Raw genomic sequence first — 22,661 nt, forward strand, 5'->3', positions numbered from 1 at the left:
GTTGAAATACAATCCTGCGTCTTTATAGTGATCTACGGACATACTGTTCTGCACAGGGGTGTTGTGGAAAGCAGAATTTACAGGGAAGTGGGAATTTGTTGTTTTGGTTTTTTTTAATCCAAGTCGGACCAAACTCCTGCTTAGGCTGTTAATTCCCACAGTAGAAATCCAAGGAAAGTGTATCATCTTAAACATTGCAGGGAAATGGAACAATGATAGCTAATTTTCCATTGTTCCACCAGAATACTTCACATAAGTTCTAGGACAGGTAAGAAAAGACTGATTTTATAAGCTGTGAAGTACACTCCTGCTTCCTGCAGTTGGTGGCATTTGGAAAAACAAAACACGTCTGGTTGGGCTTTTTCTTTGTTTGCCGTTGTTAATGCTCCCTGTTTACAGAGAGATACTGTGAAGTCTTCCATACTCTCCCATCCCATATTCCCCAAGGGGTTCCGTCGGCTTCCCTGGCAAAGGAAGGGAAAGTGACTTCCCAAATTCGAAAGCAGTGGTGGTTCATATCAACCTAATGGCAATTGCTGTGTCCCAGGCAGCGGGAAACTGCAACTTTGCTGTGCTAAAAGATACAGGAAGCTTAACTCCAGAACCAGGAGATAGGTCTGAGTGTGACTGACTCCAAACGAACGGGGTTTCAACCACGGTTCGTTGGTAGCGAAGCAAAAGTGTTTTCCACCAAACAGAGCATCTTGATAAACAGCAGATATTCTGCTTTTCGTTGTTGTGGCATTCTTCTCAACTTTTTCACCCTTTTTCTTCCCAACACAGATAATTTGTCGCACCACATTTTTCTATCACAACCTTATCTGCAGTTCAGATAGAAACATAGCAATTAAAATCGCAGGAGGAAGAAAAGTGTAGAAAAATGAGTCAGCTTCCCCAAACTGCCAGAAAAAATAGCTGATGTTAAATCTATGCCAGCTTAATTACAACAATGAAAACCTCCTATGCAAAATAATGCAAGGCATATGGGGTAAAATACCAAGTCCCTAAAATAATCACTTCTTAAAAACATCAGTATTTTCTTCCTAATTCTTGGAAAGTATTTCTTGCTTGTCTAAATATATTTTATTTAACTTTTCCAGTTTACAGTTCTCTGCGCAACATTTTAATAGTTTGGTATTTTTTCAACACACACACCTGGTGTTACTTGAAGAGTGGAAAGAGGATAACTGTTTATATAGAAAGGTTACAGCTTGGAGATGCTTCGTTCATTAATAGACTCATTGATGGAAAAAGATCCCTAAGATGAAAATTACAGTCTTTTTCCTTTCTAGTGTTCTTGCAATGGAGGAAATGTTTGTAGGTTGTGATCATCCCTGACAAACTTGCAGCACTGTAAATGCACTGATGCTTAGTGCTATGTTGTAGTAAAATTGATACTAACTAGAAAAATGAAATGTAATATGTAATCGGGTAAAGAACCCAGATTCGGGACAACAGGTGGAACATTTACAGTTTGTTGAAGCTGAGTAAACTTTGTACTGTAAGAAACTAGCAATTTTAGCAGAAGTACTAAATATCTCTTACGTGTTTAAATTTTGAGGTTTTGTCTATGCCCATAACTTGATCAGATTGAGTAGATATTAAATACTGCTAAATATTGAACTCTATCAATATTCAGTGGCCTTCATCACTAGAATGCTAATAGTTGTGTCACTTGGCTCCACAGAGGTGTCAGATCTGTAGAACTCGTTTTAGCCAACACTGCTTGCAATAATGGCATTTTAATAGAATTCTGAGGAACCAGTTACCATCAAAGATGAATGTTTTTATGGACTGAGTTGTAAGAACAGTCATAAAGAGAATAAATAAAGTTTCAGAGGTTTTAATGTCATATTTACTGTTTGAAGATTGATCAGCATTGTGTGTGCTGCTTTATTAGAGTATTTTATGGAACAGGTGACTCAGCTTTGTTGTGTTATCACAGTGTTGGAAGCATAGTAGGAAAATCTAATATTTTGTAAACTCACTGTTTCAAACAGTAATCGAAAAGAAGAAAAATACATTTGTGTCATTTTGCAAAAATACTTTTAGTTAACATTGACATTTAAAATCACGTAGTGTCCCTCACAGGGAAGACAGAGGTAGGAAACCAGGAAGATGTACTGCTAGAAGTTTTCACACCAGGAAAAAAAATAATTGAAATGTCATGAAAATGATTGTATAAAAATACAGTAGTTTTATACTTCTAATCTCCTTCACTTTCTACCATTCTGAATATTTTTTAATTCCACTCATCAAACTGTTTTTGGTGCCAAAGAATTCAGCAGTTTTTTAATATTAGTGTGAAACTGCTTAGCCTTAATGTGAAGCTTTACGTACCTATAATCCAAAGATAGCATTTTATTTCAAAAAATTTTACAGCATCTAAGGGCTATAAAACTGTGTAGATTGCAGTTTCTATGACTATCTGCTGTTACAACATGACATCGGCTTCCATTGTGAGTAATCTGTTAGTAAACAACCTCAGTTTCGAACACTTTTTAGATGCAAAATTGATCTGGATAGTTGTTTAATAATACAGTGAATGTTAATACTTCTCGGGTTATAAAAATTATTTCCACTAAAATGTGGAGGTCATCACATAGGTCAAGATTAGCTTTGGGGTTTGTGTGGTTTTGTAATGGGAACTGCTAGCTACCACTAACAGGAATATTCTTTCAACATGCCAAAAGTTTATCCTTGTACTAGTTTTCCAAAATCAGACTGGCTAGTTATCTGCTTTATTCCTTAAAAAAAAAAAAAAAAAAGGTTCAGAGTTTACCTTTTTGTGTTCTTGAGTTTCTCACCCATAGCTTATATAGTTCAGCTATGTATTTTTTATTGCTTGTAGGGTTCAGATGCGTAATTTCTTTCTTTTGTGGTGATTGTTTTCCAATTACTTAAGCAGTTGATCGGGACCCATTACTTGCCATTCTAAGTCCAGTTTTAACTCCCCTCTTGCTTGACTTCACGATACTCATTATAGGGTTATATGTTGGGCATAGCACCATGTATCTCCCAGCTCAGTTAAGTAATGTGCAGCTTAGTATACGAAAAGCAGTTTTTAAGGGAGAAAGAGAGTTGAGTAAGCCTTGAGGATTTGTTTTCATCATCTGTTTTACATTGCTTCTGAAATGGTTTGTGAATCTACTTGAATAACTTCCTTTGTGTGAAATCTTAGGTTTTATTTAATTCACTTTTATTTAGAAAGTACATTAAAGTGCTTTCTTGAAACTTCTTCATTTTGCCTGAATTGTATTAGCCGCCTTTCTTTTTCAGCAGTAATTGTGTGTGTGTTGATTTATTGTTTGATTTTATTATTTTTTTCCACTCCTTCTGACAGTCATACCCGTCCAATTACATGGACCAAATGAAGCCAAACAAATACAGCGTCATTTATTCTACACCGAGTATGTTGCACAACAAATTCTACTCAAACCCCGAAGGACTCTCAAATGGAATCCAGATGGAGCCAGTAGACCTTACGGTGAACAAACGAAGCTCACCACCTTCGACTGGGAGTTCTCCTTCCCCCCTAAAATTCCAGACTGTGCACAGGAGAACTTCCCCTGGATTGACTCTGTCCTCACCCAGCTCACCTCTCAGTAAATTCACCCCGTCACCCCCAGGAGTACAGCCTATTTCCATGCCAATAACGATCCCACCTGTAATGGCTGCTGCTCTTTCGCGCCACGGACTGAGAAGCCCTGGAATCCTCCCGGTTATACAGCCTGTTGTGGTCCAGCCAGTTCCTTTTATGTACGCTCCCCATCTTCAGCAGCCCATCATGGTGTCCACAGTTCTTGCTGATGAGATGGAAACTCCAAGCAGCATGCAAGGTTGGTGTTGTCAGTTTCTTTCTTATGCCGTCTCATCCTGGGAAAATAACCGCCTATCCGAGCACTTTTTTTGTGTGTTTTTTCACATTTTAGGAAATGGGACATAATTCCTGTTCTTCTACAATATGCAGGCATAGAATTTACTGTGTAAATACTTTACCCAGCTTATAAAGTCGTATTCTGTTCTGATTTATACCTGCATAAAGCTGTTTATCTACTGACATTCAGACTGATAAAAATATTGGGCTGATGAAAGTTAATAGAATTGTTTTGAATCATAGTTCATCAGGAGATAGACTAAAACTGGAAGATTTTGTATTTTAGCATAAACTGTGACACTAAAAGTAGAGTTGGGGGATATTTTTTTTGTTTTAACTGTAGATCTTTACGTATATATTTTTATTTCCATAACTTTACATATTTTTGGTGTGTTGCCTTCCCTCTCCTCCCCTCCCCCATACAGTGCCTGTCATTGAGTCTTACGAGAAGCCTACGCTGAAGAAAACAATCAAAGTAGAGCCAGGAACTGAACCATCGAAGACTGACTTCTATCCTGAACAAATGTCACCTCCGATGATGACCTCATTGTCTCCCCAGCAAGTAATGTTGCAAGAGTAAGTAGCTAACAGTAGGCCCAAGATCAGCAGAAGAATTAAAAGAAGTTCATTGCAGCAGTTACCAATTTTGAGAAGCGGGAGGGAGCATTGCTGTGCTTTAGAACGTGTGAGAAAATACAGAAAAACATCCTTCCCCCCACACACTGCCACTGTGAAATGTTATTTCAACTTTTTTTTCTAGATCTGCCATTTATATAATGCATTTTTACAGTAGTGCTAGTCCCAATCCTACAGTAGGACTCCCAATAAGCCAGTGGTACCTGTTCATGTAAAACCAGCAGCAAACTGGAAAGATACTGTAAAGACATTTCATACTGATCTCTGTATTTATGTTACCTAAACCACCTTTCTTTAAAAAGATTCTTGTGACTTTCTTTTCTTGGAGGACCGATTTGTCTTTCAAAATATTTTGGCTGCTTGGTGGAAAGAACCCTCTCAGGGCTCCAAGTTCTGTGTATCTCCAGTGAAATTCCATGTTTACCTGAGGCCATTGTTCTGTGGGTTGTTTTTTTGGCAACTCAAGTAGTGCCTGTAGCTCACTCTCCTCCCAGCCACTTGTTTCCACCCCAGTACCGACTCATTGTGCTGGTGCAACTGTTACTGGGGCCACTGCACGAACCGCTTCACAGATCTAACTGGGTTTAAAACAGTCCTGTTTGCAGAAGGCAGAGCAAGGGCTAGAAGGAAGAAGTGAGGTCTGGGGCAGAAACTTCTAAATTGGAAATGCTAAAAATTTCTCAGGAAGTACCTGAGGAGCCATAGGCACCCTTCCATTTCCCATTTTCCCAGGGAAAATTCTGTTAACTTACCAAAATCGTGGAGCGGCCCGGAGCCCGGCTCACCCTTTCAGCAGGCAGTGCTCTGTCAGGAGCTGAAGTTGGGAACTGAGCTGGGCTCAGGGTATGTAACCTCAGAGTCCATTTCTGCCCCTTCTTCCTGCTCACTATTGCCCTCGGAGCAGTTGAACGGGACCTCACCTCCTAGGATGGAGAAGGGCTCTGAGCCAGACTCCCCAAACCAGTGTGCGAGTGTGGGGTGTTTCAGAAAGAGAGGGAAAGCATGGGACGGGCAGTCTGCGTTGCCTTCAGAAGGCAGCCTCTTCCTCCTGCTCAGGACAAGTTAGAAGGCACACCGCGGCTCCAGGGCTGACTACATTCTGCACAGCCCTCTTGCAGGCACCTCTGCTCATTTTCAAGTCTCTAGCCAGCTTAGATGCAGGTTCTGGACTGCAGGCTCTTTGCAGTTAACTCGTTGCCAGCTAGCTTTTGTAAACTATCTGCTGTTTATTTAAAAATAACCTTATGTTTTATTACAATAAACATGATAAAATAGTAAACATCCATGTTTACTAGGTGGTTACTTATCTTCCACAATGGGCCTACCCCACAAGGCAGTCAGGTCTGTGTCTGCTTGTAAGTAACTCCTGCTAGCTCAGAACTATCAAATGGTTCAGTGTTCTTCGTTAGGCCTCTTTAACAAGAGCAAACCAGTAAATGCTGTTCCCGGCTGATACCACACCCTTCCTCCAGGGCCGAGACTTCTGCAGACTTGTCACCTGCATTAGTGATTTGCATTAATTATTTCTTAATGAGTCCAGTTTCCACAGGAAACCCATCCGCTGAGCAAAGAATATAAAATTTTGTATAACGTGGAGGTAGCGTTGCTACAGAAAACATTTGAACAGTCCACGTTTCCAAAGCATCTCTTCTGCATGCCCATGCAGAGCATTATGTTTATGGGGACCCTGTCCTCACATTGTAATGGCTTAAATTGCTTCCTAGCCGTCCCATAGAGCTGCAGTTCTTGCTCGTTCCTAAAGCCAGACCTTCCCAGTTCACATTCTGCTGTATCACTAGCAAGAAGCTTGTAAATGGTAGTTTTTATCTTTTTATCATTCAAAAAGAAATACATAGACAAATTATCTGAGTTACAAGACAGAGACCTAGACCTTTATAAAATTTCCTGTTGTCTCACAAGCTTCATCAGCCTCTCTCCGCTTTATGAGCTCTAGTTAGGCAATGCTTTTTTATCATTTTCCAACTGCCCAAAGTGCACTGTTCAGACACACAAGCTACATTAAAGGGGCATAGGAAACGTTCAGTCTCACTTTTGAGGGACTGATTTTGCTTTAGTGTTAGTTTTTGTCCTATACATTATATATATGTAATGTTGGTGGCATTTCTGTAGGGATTGCTGGACTTCCTGGTATGTCTGATAATTGACGTAACGCGGCCGTTATTTCTAAGATGAAACTTGAGGTAGTAATCTCTGACCAAACATAAGAAGCCTCATTAACATTGTATTTTCTTGTGACTGCAAGTCTAACTCACGCTGTCAACGTAGTGTGGTCTGTCAGTAAAAAAGGAGAAAAAGCTGTTGAAATTGTAACATGATTTTTGGAAGATGCTCTTGTCTGTTGGAGAATGATGCTGAAATGGCTGGACTTATATGAATTTGTATCTGGTTGTGTAAGAGGGAATGAAAGAATTAGGGCTGTGTATTTATTATTTGCTCTTACTTAATATTTACCTCTGATTTTTGACACCGCCTTAACCATTTTTTGAAACTGCCACACCCTACCTGATTATTGATAACATTCTGTAGTCTTGCCAGCTTCCTTTCCTCTAAAGGGAAGATGAGACAGGGACGAATTCCCCATGTTTTATTTAAACCATCTTAGATTGAAAGCCATCACAACCAGTGTACAGACAATATATCCTTTTTCTCCCTTTTTCCAGAGGTCACCATGCCCAGGACTAGCCTCCACACACAGGGATTTAAACCAAGTTTGCTTGCTGGCCCAAGCCAGAGCTTCTCCAAAAAGACTAGTGTGCAGCAGCATTAAAACTGAGCATTGCTTTAGAGAACCATTTCGTTGGAAGCTCAAAGCCTGCCTTTCTTGTTTGAGAGCATGTACAGCTGTGTCTCACATCACCATCTTGAGTTTTTCCTGCCATCACAATACTTTTAGCTAGATTTAATGTGTAGTTGACGAGTACATCACTCAACGGTCACAGAAACACCCAAGAAAGAATTTGGCTCCCAGTTTCAAGCTTGTAACTCTAATAAAAGAATTAGCAACAGAATTAAACTTTTCCCAGATCAGTAGTTCCCATCCTGCTGCTGTGGAGACTAATAGAAAATCTTTTTCTTGTTAAACCACGCACAAGATATGTTTTGCTGTGCCTGATAAGTCTTTTTTCATTTGGTTTTAACCAAAGGACCTTCAGCACATGCCCTTTATTTTGCTGAGAGAAGTAGGTAATCAGTGTTTCTGAAAATTAGGCCCTAAAGGAACTTGGTTTAAGTAACCCATATAACCTAGTGTTGTAAAATGTAATTCAGTCAGTAAAGAAATGTGAAATACAGTAACTGAGAAGAGATGGGAGTTCTAAAAAGCTTGTTTCTGTCACATGGAGGATCTGCTTTTGCAACAAGGAATGCTAATATCTGTACATTATATACTAAGTTTCAGTTAAAAGCTAAAAAATACATTAAAAGCAGTGATGCAGATCGGCTAACGGGTTGAAAAATGCAACTTTGTGAGGTGGCAAGATTTGTAATGCCACTTGCCTTTTTGACGAACTTTTCTAAATTCTGAAATTTTGATTTCCTTTTCTAACATTGACATGGAGGAAGGAATCAAGGCTGTCCCCAATTCCACAGTAGGGGTGTGACTCAAAGCTAAATATCCGCAGCCAGTGACACCTTTTTGGAAGCTCCATGTGCTTTCACGTGCCCGAATGTTTATGTTTTTGTTTGTTACCGACGGCCATATGTAGTTCGTCCACGCCTTACCTGCGCTCTACCTGTGGGCTTCAAAAGCAAAAAAACCCGATGTTTATGAAGGTGGAGGGACAACTTCAGACATCCTGTGGGTGTGCCACGCAGCCTAAACTCTACTTTTAGGAATTGACGTCAGTGGTACAGGGAGGCCGCACCCTCCTGCCAGCACCAAACAGGAAATTCTTAATTACTCTCTAAAGGAGTGGCTGGAACAATAAAGATTTGAATTCTGCTTTGAAACCCTGAAGATACAATTTCTTTAATAATATGGAATATCTGTTTCCAATTACAAGCGAATTAGTTGGCGTTTGAAGGAAGGAGAAAAATTGCAAAGGCAGGCAAGAAAAGTTCACTATGAACTCAGAGTTTCAGAAATCTGGGTTTGACTGAAAAACAGGAATTGGAAGGGGATTTTTCCTTTGTAAGTTTAAAAAAAGCTAGGGGGTAGTAAAAATGGCTACATCATGCCACAGAGTGAGTAAACATTTAAAAATATTACTGCTAGAATACACGAAGTTTGCTAAACCCTCGAATTTTTCGACATGCCTGTAATGTTGTTCTTTCTGCCAAGAGACGGAGTGGTGGTGAATAAAGGGCTCTGTCATGAATCATATTAGCTGAGGTTTGCTGTGCTAAATGTTTTTCATTTTTAACATTCAATTTGACTCTGCAGGAATCACCCTTCAGTTATAGTTCAGCCAGGAAAGAGACCTTTACCTGTGGAATCTCCGGACACACAAAGAAAACGCCGGATACATCGATGTGATTATGAAGGCTGCAACAAAGTCTACACTAAGAGCTCCCACCTGAAAGCTCACAGAAGAACCCACACAGGTCTGAGCACTGCTGTTGCTTTTCTTTCACCAAGTCTATGGTAAAATCGTAGGCTAAGCTTTTCCTTTGTGCTGGTGGCCAGGTGACCACAGGTGTAAATAACAAAATGAGAGAAGTTAGATCTGACGTTGAGTATAATCATAGGCTGAACAAAAGACAGAGGATGTAGAATAAAAAACCCCCAAGAAGAGACTTAAGGCAGAGCAGGATCCCGGTGTTTGCTATTATTCTTTACATTCACTGGCTCTTTGCTCATTTTCTGTCCAGTTGCTTGCGATTACTCATTCTGCACACCCTGTAAACACCAAATCAGTTCAAATTGCACTACCTCACCTCTTGCATCACTCTTAAATTTGACTGAGCCTTCCATGGGAGTAGCCCGTTTGCAAAAGCCTGGACTGTGTGCCAAATACAAACACCTCTCCTTCCTGTGGAGATGCTGACCACTGGTCCGATAGTCCCCTTCTCTGAGTGAGCGTTCCAGCAAACGCATCCCCACCTCTGTTCTCAGCAGAAAGGTTCAGCTTGGCATGCCGATGGAATATAGCTACATCCAAAGTTTTTACAAAGGTGCGGGACACTTTTAGGTAAAACGGAGCCCAGTTCATGTCTGTCTTGCATCTCTACACAAGTCAGCCCTTCACCCGTTGGGCAGCACAGTGGTGGTGAGGAGGATCGCATGTTAGAAAGGAATGGTTGACAGAGATTTTGAGTGATTTGTGGCAGTGGTGCCAGTTATTTATACTACAGTAACTTTAAGAGGTCAGAAGAAGATTTCTGCCTGCTGTGCTGAATGGTAACACCAGTCCTTTCCCCCAGCTAATGTAGCGTATGAGGTCCTGGTTTTGAAAATACTTGAACAAATGCCTAAACCTTCACGCTTCTGGGCTTGATGAGACAAAACAAGTGCTAATATGGCAGAGGGAGGAACAGAGAGACAATACAAAAATAAGTTGTGGCAGGAAACAATTTTTTGATCTCTTAACTTCGACTACACAGTTTCTAGCGCAGAGTACTCTGCAGCCCAGTGCTGTTTGGAGACTTTTTGAGTAAGCATTCAAGTACTCGCTGAGATTTGAGCTGAAATTTGACAAGGCAAGGGGATAAATCTGTCAGATATTTAACTGCTGTGTTTTTGTCTTAAATCCCTGCTTCTGTGTTTCTTTTTCCAGGTGAAAAACCATACAAATGCACTTGGGAGGGATGCACGTGGAAGTTTGCTCGTTCCGATGAACTAACGCGGCATTTCCGCAAGCATACAGGAATCAAACCTTTTCAGTGCCCAGACTGTGACCGTAGCTTTTCACGTTCGGACCATCTTGCTCTTCACAGAAAACGCCACATGCTAGTCTGAATGTCTTCTGTCCCTGACTCCTGTCACACATTTTTATTTTTTTTTTCACACATACATTTTAATTTGGATTCAGCTGGTCTGAATCTCTGAGTTTATACCATTAAAAGCTTACGTATGGTCAGTAACAGATGTTATCTAACCCTTCTATGTCCTTGCCACGGGTCAGACCTAAAGAATGTGAACACTTTTTTTTTTTTTTTCTCCGGGGGATGCTAAGCAAACCCTTTCTGCAGACAGTATGTTTAATGTATTCCATTGTGAATAAGGGAATTTGTAAACTAACAGCTTTTGTTGGTTTCTTCATATAATCAACCCAGCATATACTGATAAAGTAGTAAATGTTATTGAATATCCAAAATGCTAGTCCTTGCCAGAGACGTTTTATTTATGTGCCCTGTAAGGGATACACTCTCATTCTGTGCTCAACAATGCAATCAATGGACTCTCCCCGCCATCTTGGTTTCTGCAATACGGTTAATACAGCCATTTCAGAAAGGCACCTGATTCAGAAATCCCCTCTGCCCAAACATTGAATAACACCGTAGAAATAAATCTAAGCAATATAATTACTGTAAAGAAAGAGTGAGTCACAGTGTCATTTCCGCCAGTGAAGAAAAATTGGCAGGAATTGGTCTACACTTAATCTAAGCCGATGTCATCTGTCCTCTGTATTATAGTGTAGTATATACCCCTGGGTTCATTGCGTAGTGCCCTGGTGCGTTTGTTAAATGAAGCCCTTGTGTGACACTGTATGTCTGGTTTCTGTGCAAGTGTATGGATGGAACACACACGGTACTCTCCTATGACATGGCATTAAATGATATTCCTAGAAACCTACCGCACCTCATTTCAGGGATATAAACTATCCCTCTGCAATCACTCCCCTGCATTTCCTCTAAATAGTTTTTTCTCTTTGCTGTACCTCAGAAAATAGCAATTGTTAGGTTAAAAATGCTCCAAACTGTATAGTTGTGAGTGAGTGCCACTTCAATACGCTGCAATATTTAAAATTATTAATCCACGATGTTTCTATGAGAAGACGGCATCAGGTATGAAGAACTTCTGAGGACAAATTGAGTCATGTCTCTGTTTTGGATAGAAAGGTATACCGCATCATCCATTTGATAACTCTTGATTTGTGACTCTGCTAGTCTCTCAACGTTAGATAGACTGAGCTTTCCTGCGGATGAGTCTGTTGTATTAAAAAAAAAAATCGCATCAGAAGGTCTTAACTCCCATGTCAAGTTAGCAAACACAACTCCATCGATAAAATAAACTGAATTCAAGCAACCCGCAGCTGACCCCAGAAACGTTCCCATCTGTGGAAGCCCGCCGAAAGGAAAGTTTCTCTCTTCATTAGCTGGCAGGTTTTGTGGCACTGCAAGGAACCGGGATGTATTTTTCTAGGCTCTCGGCGCACCAGTGCGTTTTTCTTTTTTCCCCTGTGTAAGGTAAACACCGTTCCCTGCAATTTAAACATCCTGAAGTCAGATTTTCGTTTCTCTCGGAAAAACCCACTGGGACATGGAGGGCTGAGGTGAGGAGGAGTTTCCTAAAACTCTCCAGGAGTCGGCAGGTGGAGTGTCCATCTGCAGGTGGGTACGTGTGAGCTGCCGGAGCAGGTAGGCTGTGCTTCTACATCGTGTGGAGTGCAACGGCGAACTCAAATGCTCTTGTAGACGCAGGAGTTGGAGTGCAAAGAGCCTTCCCTCGGTGGCAGAGTTTACCAGCCGTTCTGCTGACATCCCCATACCCATAGAGCTAGAGCAGAGGATCTCTGCTTGGAGAAAAATGTTCCTACAGCGATTGCAGTGAAAGACGAAGTCTCGTTCCAGTTGTGTAACAAATCTTACATGTCAGAATATGGAATCGGCAATTTTATTTAAGGAATAGAGCCCTGAATATGCGCTCTGCAAAGGGGGTTTGCAAAGCGGGGCTGGGGGCGCTGCTGCAAAGCTGTGGTGAGGAAGATGCGTGTGCTCTGTTACGGCACCATATGTCCTCGCCACTTCGTGAGGACCGAGGGAAGTTGCACCAGATGTTTCACGCAACTGGCCCTCGTCTGCTTACCTATGGAGCTGAAAAACCCGGGAGGTGAATCGCTCTTCTTTTGGGAGGCCGGGTTGTTACTAACGTGGAGGAACTTGCAGGGAGGAGAATGGTACTCGTGAGCAGCTATTCCAGAATGGGGAGTTTTGTTGGATATTTTTGTTGTCGGCGGTAGCAGAATTGGGCGCCTTCATTCGGCTCTGGGTTTTAACGGCGGTTCCAGAAACGCGGAGGTGCCACTGGCAGCGGCTGCGTGGAGCCCCTGTCGCCTCAGTTGCAAATCTAGAGACATTTAGTATCCTGGGATGAAAGCAATTCTCTATTATATTCTAGGGAAAAAAGCAGATGGGATCCTATACTAATAAGCAGCTTAATGGCCACTGATCCCATTTTAGCTTAACAAATGCAAATGCATAAAATTTGGGATGTTTTAAGGAACATTTGCTTCCAATGCTCTGTTCTCTTTCAAGGCTTTCACAAAATGTTTTCTGGAATATTTTTTTAAACTAGAAATCTAAAATCAAGTACCCTAAAATCAGAACTTCTTTGTAACTATGAGTTACTTTGGAAATTTTCATCTAGGTTATTTACCATGTTCATTCATTAGCCTATGTACCTTTTTCCTGAAAATGTTTATGCTAATGGGGGGGACAAATACAGTGGAGATTCAATAGAACTTTAAAATACCTTTACCCATGTGCCTTGTGATTTAGAACAACAGAAATTTAAACATTAAATATAAATATTTGAGATTATTTCATGCAAATGCCTTGCTTATGGGATTTTTCACTCCTGTCTGCGGTATCTTTTTGCAGGATGTCAAAAAAGTCACAAATACGCTTTCATCTTTCAGCTGAAAATGTGAATTTACATCTTAACTGGCTCATTGATTAATTTTAGCAAATTTTTATTTGATGGCTATCTTGCAGTCTTTAAATACACGCAACTAAATACTTTTTTAAAGCCAGTCCTTCCATCTTTGCCCTAAAGAGAAGCCAGTTTAGATACAAAGCCAGAAAACCCTAATCCTGCAGAACGTGTGTGTTTAAAAACCCCACCTCTTTCCCCAGCAGTATTGCAGTCTGCAGTGTGTAGCAGCTAATACTGTTGGACTAAGATGTGCCTGTTTGAGCCATTTGAGTATAAAAAAAGACTAGTTTCTACGACAATCGCAAAAAACCAGCAGGAATTACTGTATGTGATTTTATTTAAATAAACAGCACCATTCTGCAGTGATGTTTCTAATGCCACATCTTGTCCAAACAAGCTGTTGTCTCTGTCAAGGTTAGCAACATGTAGATGAATACAAATCCTTTCTATAAAAAAATTTACAAAGCGTTTTACATATCTTGAGGGCTACAACAGTTTTCATTATATTTTACAGATATTAGCACTTTTTTTAATGTACTTCAAATATTAGAGGGTCAAAATAATCTTTCTGCTTAGCATCTCTCACCTGCAAATATAGCAGGGATGTTCTATTTACTTTAATACTTGTATAAACTATGCAGAAATTTTTTAATAAAATGTAATATATTTTATAAGCTAATAAGACTGAATGGGTAATTAAAGGTTTCTAGCGTGCATTACTATAACTTGCAAATACGGAGACATTTTGGTAATCTTTTCTTACTAAAGATGTGAATGTTTAATGTACTTTCACTGTTCCTACTTTGGTAGTCCAATGGGAATTCAGTAATGACATTTTGTCATGTCAAACTGTGAACATAAATTTGTACTGTACAGTCCTCATACTATATTTAGGAGACAATGCATATGTATTATACTTGTTAATAAAACCCTCAGAATATTGGTTGTGGTCATGTCATCGTACACTGTACGACACAGAGCAATGACAAAGGTACAGGGACCGGGGTGTGCCCAGGGATCCCCCCTGGCCCCAGGCAGCCCCGGGGTTTCCCTTGTCAGAGAGGTGCTCCAGTCCCTTCATCATCTTTGGAGCCCTCCACCGGACTCTCTCCAGCAGCTCCCTGTCCTTGAACCGGGGAGCCCAGAACTGGACACAGTACTCCAGACGCAGCCTCACCAAGGCAGAGTAGAGGGGGAGGATGACCTCCCTCGACCTGCTGGCCACACTCTTCTTGATGCACCCCAGGATGCCATTGGCCTTTTTGGCCACGAGGGCCCATTGCTGGCTCACGGTCATCCTGTTGTCCACCAGGACTCCCAGGTCTCTTTCAGCTGAGCTGCTCTCCAGCAGGTCAGCCCCCGACCTGTACTGGTGCGGGGGGTTATTCCTCCCCAGGTGCAGCACCCTACACTTGCCCTTATTGAATTTCATAAGGTTCCTCTTTGCCCAACTCTCCAGCCTGTCCCAATCTCCCTGTATGGCGGCACAGCCTTCCAGTGTGTCAGCCACTCCTCCAGCTTTGTGTCATCAAACTTGCTGAGGGTGCACTCTGTCCCCTCATCCAGGTCGTTGATGAGTGTGTTGAACAGGACTGGACCCAGTACTGACCCCTAGGGTCACTCGCATCTAATTAGGGCATTCAAATTAGTCCATTGGCGGGTCTGGAGCACCAAACGTGTGAGTTTGCGTTTTTAATCACTTTTGAAATGGCTGCCTGGGCCTGCTCCTTTAGCCGTGCTCTACCCCACAGCCCTTTCCCGGGCCGGGGTGCCAGAGCGGAGAGTGCAGGCACAGGCTGAGAACACACGGCGGGGCGCCCGCACGCATGCTGGCAGGTGACGGCGGGCAGAGCAGGGTTTATGTCTTCACACCTTTTCAGATGCCCAGAAAGAGCGAGCCCAGTTGAATTCACGATGCATCTCTCAACCCTTTCCATCCCTGCTGAGGTGATTGCGTTGTGCTGTTGGCGGACTGCTGCCCGGGACCCAGCAGGCCACCTACGCCATGTCGTGAGGACATACGGAGGGAAAGCAGGTACGGCAGGAAGGAGGCATAAAAATAAAACCCTGTGAACGGCAGACAGGATGTGAGAAAATGACCGGATTCTCCATCTTGACGTCCTGCTTGAAAATAAGGATTGCTCCCTGTAAAGCAGGAGTCAGTGCCCATATTACACTGCTGATTTTTAAGGTTAATTTGTTAGTTGAACCGGTCAGTCCCTGCGCCCCACAGCCGACTCGGCAGGAGGGACCGATGGCGTGGGGGCCCAAGTCACAGCCACTGGCCCAGCGTGGGAGCCGCCACGAGGAAGGGCTTGTCCTGACCTGTCCTCTCTAGACCACACTCACCTGCAAGAGGCTCCTGCATTCGCTGGGCTGACGCGATTATTTATTTCATTTTGCCTAAGAGGCAAAATGCCCTGTGTGTATCCTAGCATGAGCCAGCATTTTCAGGAAATACTCAATGGTAACTTAATCGGCCGCTGGGTGTCACCCTTAGTCTGAGAAAATGGCAAAAATTAAGATTACAAGTGTAATTTAAGAAAATACTTCCTTTGTCACAGTTAAGAAATGAAGCTGTTACATCGGCCTTAACCTTCTATCAGAGTCAGATCCTGCCATGCACAGAAATCTGCGCAAGGATTCCAAACTGATCTTTGTGTCTTTACTGCAACTTTTAGCCATAAAAACACTTTTAATGTATCCTCTCCAATCACAACTCCGGCCTGGCCAAACACTAAGAAAGGCGATACACAATGCTGCTTTCATGGGGGCTTGCAGGCCTGGGAGCTCAGTGAGAGCAGCACCTGACGTTGTTTTTATAAATACGGATGTTGGTATGACAGTATTTCAAGAGTTCAACCAGGTACCCGTGTCCTCTATGTCTTGCAAACTTCTTCCCAAGAACCAGCTCTATGAACACAATTTTAAGGACAAAATCTTCAACAGTGTATTGCCTCATAAAAAAAACAGTGAAAAAAAGCATTTGCTACATTTGGCCCAAATAAAAAATAATTAACACTTCGTGCACCCTCTGAACAGAAACAGAGTTTCAGGGAAGAAGAAAACGGAAGTTCCAACAGAGAAGTGATGAGAAACACTGACAAGTGCTAACTTAACAAAAAAACCCAAAATGAACCTTCCTTATTAAAGGAACTCAGAAGCGTACTGGAAGCGGCCGTAGTGTACAGTACAGTACGTAAATAACTTAAATACTTGGCATGTGGATGAAAGATTTGTGAGGTAGAGAGGGCAGCGTATAAAGGGGTGTCAGAGGTTAATATCCTAAAACAACATACTTGGCAAACTTCAGAAACTATTCTTTTCACACCTACCTACAACTTAGGTTTCAGAATAGTCTTAAAGGTGACGGACTCTTCCCCGGACCAGGCCCTGTACATTATTTAGGACATAAAACCCAGTTTGCTGATGCATCACATTTACAGAGGCCGGAAAGCCTGATTTGAGAAATTTTACTTCCTCTTTTCTCATCTAGTAAACAGGACAGACTGCGTGCCCACTGATACGTTACCACTAAGCTTGGATGCGAACCATGTCCTCAGACTGTAACGCGTGGGAGGGGGAGAAGTCTTTCAGGAAGGAGAGGCACAGGCTCTCTCCTGTAAAGCACGGAGGAGCCACGGAGAGGTAAATGCTACAAAACTCGTAACCAGCTTAATGTGCACTGGCCTCTGTGACTGAACAGTTCTTTAAGTACCCGAGAGCTGTATAGCACACAAACAGTAAATTAGAGACAGACGTAACCCTGGTCGTAGCTGAAATGAAGCCGCTAAAGCTTAGGAGGCAACTGCCTAAGAGCAGACAGAGATGTTGCGGAGAAAGTAAAGAACCTGCACCCAGAGGGATGCTGAACAGTTGGGAAAAACCTGTGATGAAGGAAACGTCACAGCTCCAGCAGCACGTTCAGGCTGCAGCCCCAGGTTTGACACCGCTACTTCTGTGGAAAGCGCCTCGCAGCTCGCTATAGCTGGCCAGCTGGCACAGGAGGTTGGCGATGCACTTTTGGCAGCACCCTGCAGTGCCTGATGCCCCTGGCCTCCATTTTGGGTTGCTATGAAGCATGAGAAAATCTCAGGGTAGGGTAAAGCCTTCCTGACTCAAACTCCTGCAGAGCCCTAACCCATCTGTGTCTTCGAACACCTCCTCTCATCATAAATAACCTGCTTTTCAAGCATGCTCCGTCCACCAGCTCCCACTGAAGTACTGCAGGTTTAGCAGCCCTTTTTAAGGTACACAAAGAAAGTTTGGTCCTGGCTTTGGAGAAGGGGAGATCTCAGTTACGTGTTATCAAAGAAGTCAGTAGCCAACTTCCCTTCACCTGCAACTAAGACTTGCTCAAGATTTTTAGTCCTTCTTTCCAAAGATCTACATTCAGAGTATCCTGCTGAGATACCCCCTTACCCTGAGCTGGTAGGTGGCTGCACAGCATTGTCTCAGCACCTCTGGCCATCAGGAAGCTCTCCTGTAGCTTCCCATCCACTGCTCCATCTGGCTACCACCACACAGGCATGGCAGGCGCTCGGTCAGCTGCTTTGGCGAGTGACAAGGATCACAACCTCTTACCAGCTTGCTCACCGTGCCTGCCACTCACGGTTGTGCTGGGAAGGGCTTTGCATTTCCATTAAGCCGTAAGGATAATTACACAACTCCTCATCACCAGTGAAATGACACCAGGAAATTTAGTAACAGATAAAAAATGAAAGGTTTATTAGATTGTCAAATTAAATCCAAGCACAGCAAATGATTGGATGTCACCTATCAACAGATACCATTAGTTTAACCAGTTTGATTGTAGCAATTTTCCCAATGAAAATTACTACTTTTTCACCTGCATGATGACCCTCAGCACCTGCTAGTAAAAGGGCAAGTAACAGAGTTCAGTGAAAGTCTGGAGATAAGAGGGGATTTACCTCCAAACATCAAGCTTCTGAGTTTAAATACTTTAAAAATGACCTAATTGAGTGACAGTTCCGGCACTGCCACTCTTTCTCAATCATTGTGCAAGTTCTGTTTCCCACTGTTCATTTGCAGCGTCGCCAATTTTCTATAAATATGAGGGGGTTTCCTGCTATTATTGCGTAAAACATATTCTAAATACCTATAACACTACATTATAATGTAGGTTACTTATTAGCTGCTGCAGAGAGATAGCAATAAAATATGTTTTATAATTTAACTGAAGAATTACACTGGCACAACTGAGGGAAATTTTTGTAATGAAATGGCAACAGATTGAGGAATCTTATTTTTCTTCTTCTTACAGTTGAAAGAGTTCATAATAAGAAAAATATTTTATTGAAATATATAACTATGCTTTAGAAAGCAGGAAAAACAGGCAACCCAATATAACTTGATATGATTACAGCAGAAAGCAGCAATATTATAACACTATAAACATTTCATAAGTTTGGATATTGACTACTATTTTGAAGCTTATGAATTCTATGAAATCATGAGTTGGTACGTAAATCTAGACAAGTGGGAATGTTTAGTACAAAAAAGGAAGAAGAATATTAAACAGGGATTAATGGCTCCAGCTTTCAGCTCTTGCCCAGGAAAGTCTCTATCTGTGATGAAGGGAAAGACTTCCAGGCAGGGAAAAGAGGCTGAAGATGTAGGGATACTGTACCCTTGACATCTACTATACCAATGTACAGGAAGGGATTTAAACAAGAGTTTTCTTCTTTTTAATTAAACCCAAGGAAGCAGACCCCTACCACCTTAACCCCACAACATCCATGTCAGAACAAAGATTAAATGCATGCCTTGACAGTCCTGATGACATTGAACCAACCACTATTTTTGTTACTGTCAAACGTGGCTTTCAACGGGAAAAGCACAAAATAAAAGCAACCCACATCAACAAAAATAAGTGCAATCCCTATGAACATTTCTCTCTCCTTCTCTTTGTTGATGATGGGCAACTACAGAAGACTTCTGACTACTTTCAGGACTAGAATAAGCAATAGCAATTTCTGTATGTATCACAATAACATTTTGCTACCAACTAGGAACACTGTAAAAAATAGAAAAAACTGATTAACACAATTTAATGCAAGACAGTCAGTTATTCACATACTCACTTATACTACTAGTAGAAGTAACATCACTCTGCTCCTCATTTGCTTCAACGAAAGTTGGCAGGTTAATGCTAATAGCTGCCCTCAGGTTAGCCCAGAAAAGGGCATGCTTGCTCCTCTCCTTCGGCCACTCCAGGTAGGTTCGCTTTGCCATGAGAGCCTTCAGCTTGTGGTACCTGGCAGGGATAATGTACGGAGGGATCGGCTCCAGTAAAATGAGGATTAAGCTGTTGGAATTCTCACTGAATAATTTGTGATGGGCAAAGTACAGCTCATAGTGACACCACTCGCTCTGCACAAAGTTGGGAGACAACACAAAGATCGACTTGTAGCTCTTCTCTATGCAGTTAATGATGTTCTCCACAATGCTCTTGCCGGGGACAAAGTTCCTCTCATGCTGGCACAGTTGTACACAGCCCTCCCCCTTCTCCAGGTTTGGGATCAGCTCGTTCTTCACCCACAATGAATCACGCTCGCTGTAGGAAATGAACGCGTGAAACTGCAGAACCCTCTCCTGCTCTTCGGGATGGTGGTGCCAAGCTCTCCGCTTCGTCTGCGTCCACTGCCACGTCATCCGTACGTACCACGGCACGTCCAGGTAGATGCACAGAAAGGCCACGACCGCCACCAGCACCAGCGTCAGCAGCAGAGCTGTCACAAGCAAGAGCGTCGTGTTGCAAGCCAGTTCGGTCAGGTGGAAGTCCTTCAGCTGCGTTCCTCGCAAGTCTTCCGGGTACTCGCACACGTACGCCGATGGCCAGCCAAACAGCTTCCCCCCAGACTGCCTCTCCAGACGGATAAAGTCCTGCAGTTCACAGGAACACTTGAATGGGTTGTGCCTGGCTTGCAGCTCCCTGACCCTTGGGCAGCTCTGGAAGAAGTCAGCAGATGGGGTGAGGATCAAATTCATCTCTATGTTCAGGAACTCCAGGGATGTAAAGCCACCGCACCCCGGCAGGTCAGCCAGCCTGTTCGATGCCAGGTTCAGCTCCTTCAAGGATTTCAGCTCAGCCATCCCCTTGGGGACACTGGTGATCTGATTGTTTTGCAGGTCCAGCTTTTTGATGTTGACTGGCACGCACTCAAACACGGACTCCGTCAACTGATTTGAGGACAGGTCCAACTCTGACAGAGACTTAGACCATTGGCATTGCACATCAGGTGCATCATGACTCAGCAAGTTGTTGCTCATGTCCAGATATTTCAGTGATTTCATACGGCTGGTCATGAAGCTTACCTTGGAAAGGCTCTCAAATTTATTCCTCTGTAAAATAAGTAATTTCAGATCTGTCAGAGTGCCACAATTCTGGAACAATTCATCCGTCAGGGCATTGTGAGAAAAATTTAAATACTGAAATGAGCTTGTCCTACTGGGGCAAAGCATGTGTGGCATATATGCATCATATATTGTCAAACTGGCAATATTCATCTCTGAAAACTGTCTGTATACAATCTCCTGGTTGAAATAATAAACCTTATTATGAACATGCTCCAAAGTCAGCACTTTCATGGAGCCATCCAAAGAGATTATTTGTTCCAGAGAACCAAATAAGGGTAGAAATTCATATTCAGTCAGCTCCCCCAGTGGTCCCTGGAAAGTCAAATTTCTCACAGTCAAATGCTCCATAGGTGAATACCAAATAAGCAGGAAAATTTGCAAAATTATAGCCCATTGTAAGTCCACAGTGTCAAGCATCAGAGCTGTTGTCTTGATTTTCTTCAGAAGCGTTAAAGGAGGAAAGGGGAAATCTTTGTAGCTCAAGGAATATCTCAAGTTAACTATACTCAAGTTTTTTGAAGTGCTCATTCCATCATACAAGAGGGAAAAACTGAAGTTTTGGTTTGCTGCAAAAACAATGTGGAGGCTCCTTGTATTCAAGGCTGTCAGACTCTGAGGCTCATACAGAGTAAAGTCTTCTAAGGTTAGGAAGACAGTGTGCAGCTGCAAATGTATGATATACCTGAAGTCTGACCTTCGCATCATCGTGGCACTTAATCCTAGGTACTCCAAATGAAACATGTTGCCAAATTCCTGACAGATGGGCAGGGCAGTAAACTTATTGAAAGAAAGATCTAAATGTCTAAGATATGCAAGAGTTTGACAGTAAACTTTCAAAATGTTATTATGAGATAAATCTAAGTATTCTAAGTCTTGATTATAAATGAAGACACTGAAGTCAAGCTCCATAATTAGATTATGAGAAAGATTTAATACTTGAAGTTTTGAAAGAGAAATAAATTCCAAGATACTAAGTCCAGAAATCCTATTATGTGATAAATCTAATACCTGAGTATGGACTGGAATGTTTTTTGGAACATTAGTTAGAAAACTGCTTGAATAATTTGCAATAAATTCATTTTCCACAGTTGGCTGGCTATTATTGCATAGCATGAATGTAAAGACACAGACAAAGACATAGATATTTGAAAGGGGTCCCATTACGCCTTCCAGGTATCTTGGTTCGTTACAGAAACGCAAAAGCATATCTTTGTTTGCTGATCAATATTTCTCAGTGATGAGTCCAGCCCTATGAAAAGAAAACACATGGAATTTGCTGAAATTGTGGAACTGTTGAATTTGCTTTTTATTGCTAAAATAAAATTCAATACAAAATTTATGTAATCAAAGCTTTATTTTCACATACTCCTCTTCTAAGTTCTTATCAAGCCTCCTCGCCCCCGTTCTTTAATTCCAATTATTGATTGTCTCAGTTAAGTACAAACTAATCTCTTTATAATGGGAGGAATACAATCTGTGGTAAGTTAAAACAACACAAAGATGTTAAGAAATACAAATTTCTCAACAATATTCAAAAATTTGAAACAAATACAGACAGACTTCGGTGCATTTAGGAGTAAAGGAGAACACAGCAAGCCTCTCACCTGCTCTTTCCCTACACACCATGTCCAGACATGTTTGGGGACAGAACTCCAAGAGCCCCATGGACTCTCACAGGAACCAGCGCAAAAGCAAACTCTTCGGTCAGAAGAGCCAAAGGATATTCCTCTTCACACCCCAAACACCCAGGACACAGCCACGCACCCCCTCAGGGTCAGCCGATCAGCGAAGCTGATCAGCTTTGTCTTTGCTATAGCACAAAGACGTAAGGGTCCATTTTTCCAGTAAGCCAAGAAGCATGAGGAGGAATTATACTGTCTCATGAATATTGTAATGCCAGTCTGTCCAAAAGCATGCAACAGGAAAACCACA

At 42.1% G+C, this 22,661-nt stretch overlaps 1 protein-coding gene and 1 pseudogene across 2 annotated transcripts in view; one reads left to right on the top strand and one right to left on the bottom strand.

Moving 5' to 3' along the window:
- KLF3 (KLF transcription factor 3) overlaps positions 1–14,519 on the top strand; it is a 29,235-nt gene extending 14,716 nt beyond the window's left edge. For both annotated transcript variants that reach the window (XM_063336047.1, XM_063336048.1), the window contains exons 4-7: positions 3,344–3,839; positions 4,303–4,453; positions 8,916–9,076; positions 10,249–14,519. In XM_063336047.1, the coding sequence (XP_063192117.1) occupies positions 3,344–3,839; positions 4,303–4,453; positions 8,916–9,076; positions 10,249–10,430 (990 nt within the window). In that variant the 3' untranslated portion in view covers positions 10,431–14,519. The remainder of the gene's footprint in view (positions 1–3,343; positions 3,840–4,302; positions 4,454–8,915; positions 9,077–10,248) is intronic.
- A 237-nt stretch (positions 14,520–14,756) lies between these two features.
- LOC134516614 (toll-like receptor 1) lies at positions 14,757–21,997 on the bottom strand (annotated as a pseudogene).
- Positions 21,998–22,661: the final 664 nt, after the last annotated feature.

The sequence above is a fragment of the Chroicocephalus ridibundus genome, chromosome 5, assembly GCF_963924245.1.
Source record: "Chroicocephalus ridibundus chromosome 5, bChrRid1.1, whole genome shotgun sequence".
NCBI classification, from domain to species: Eukaryota; Metazoa; Chordata; class Aves; order Charadriiformes; family Laridae; genus Chroicocephalus; species Chroicocephalus ridibundus.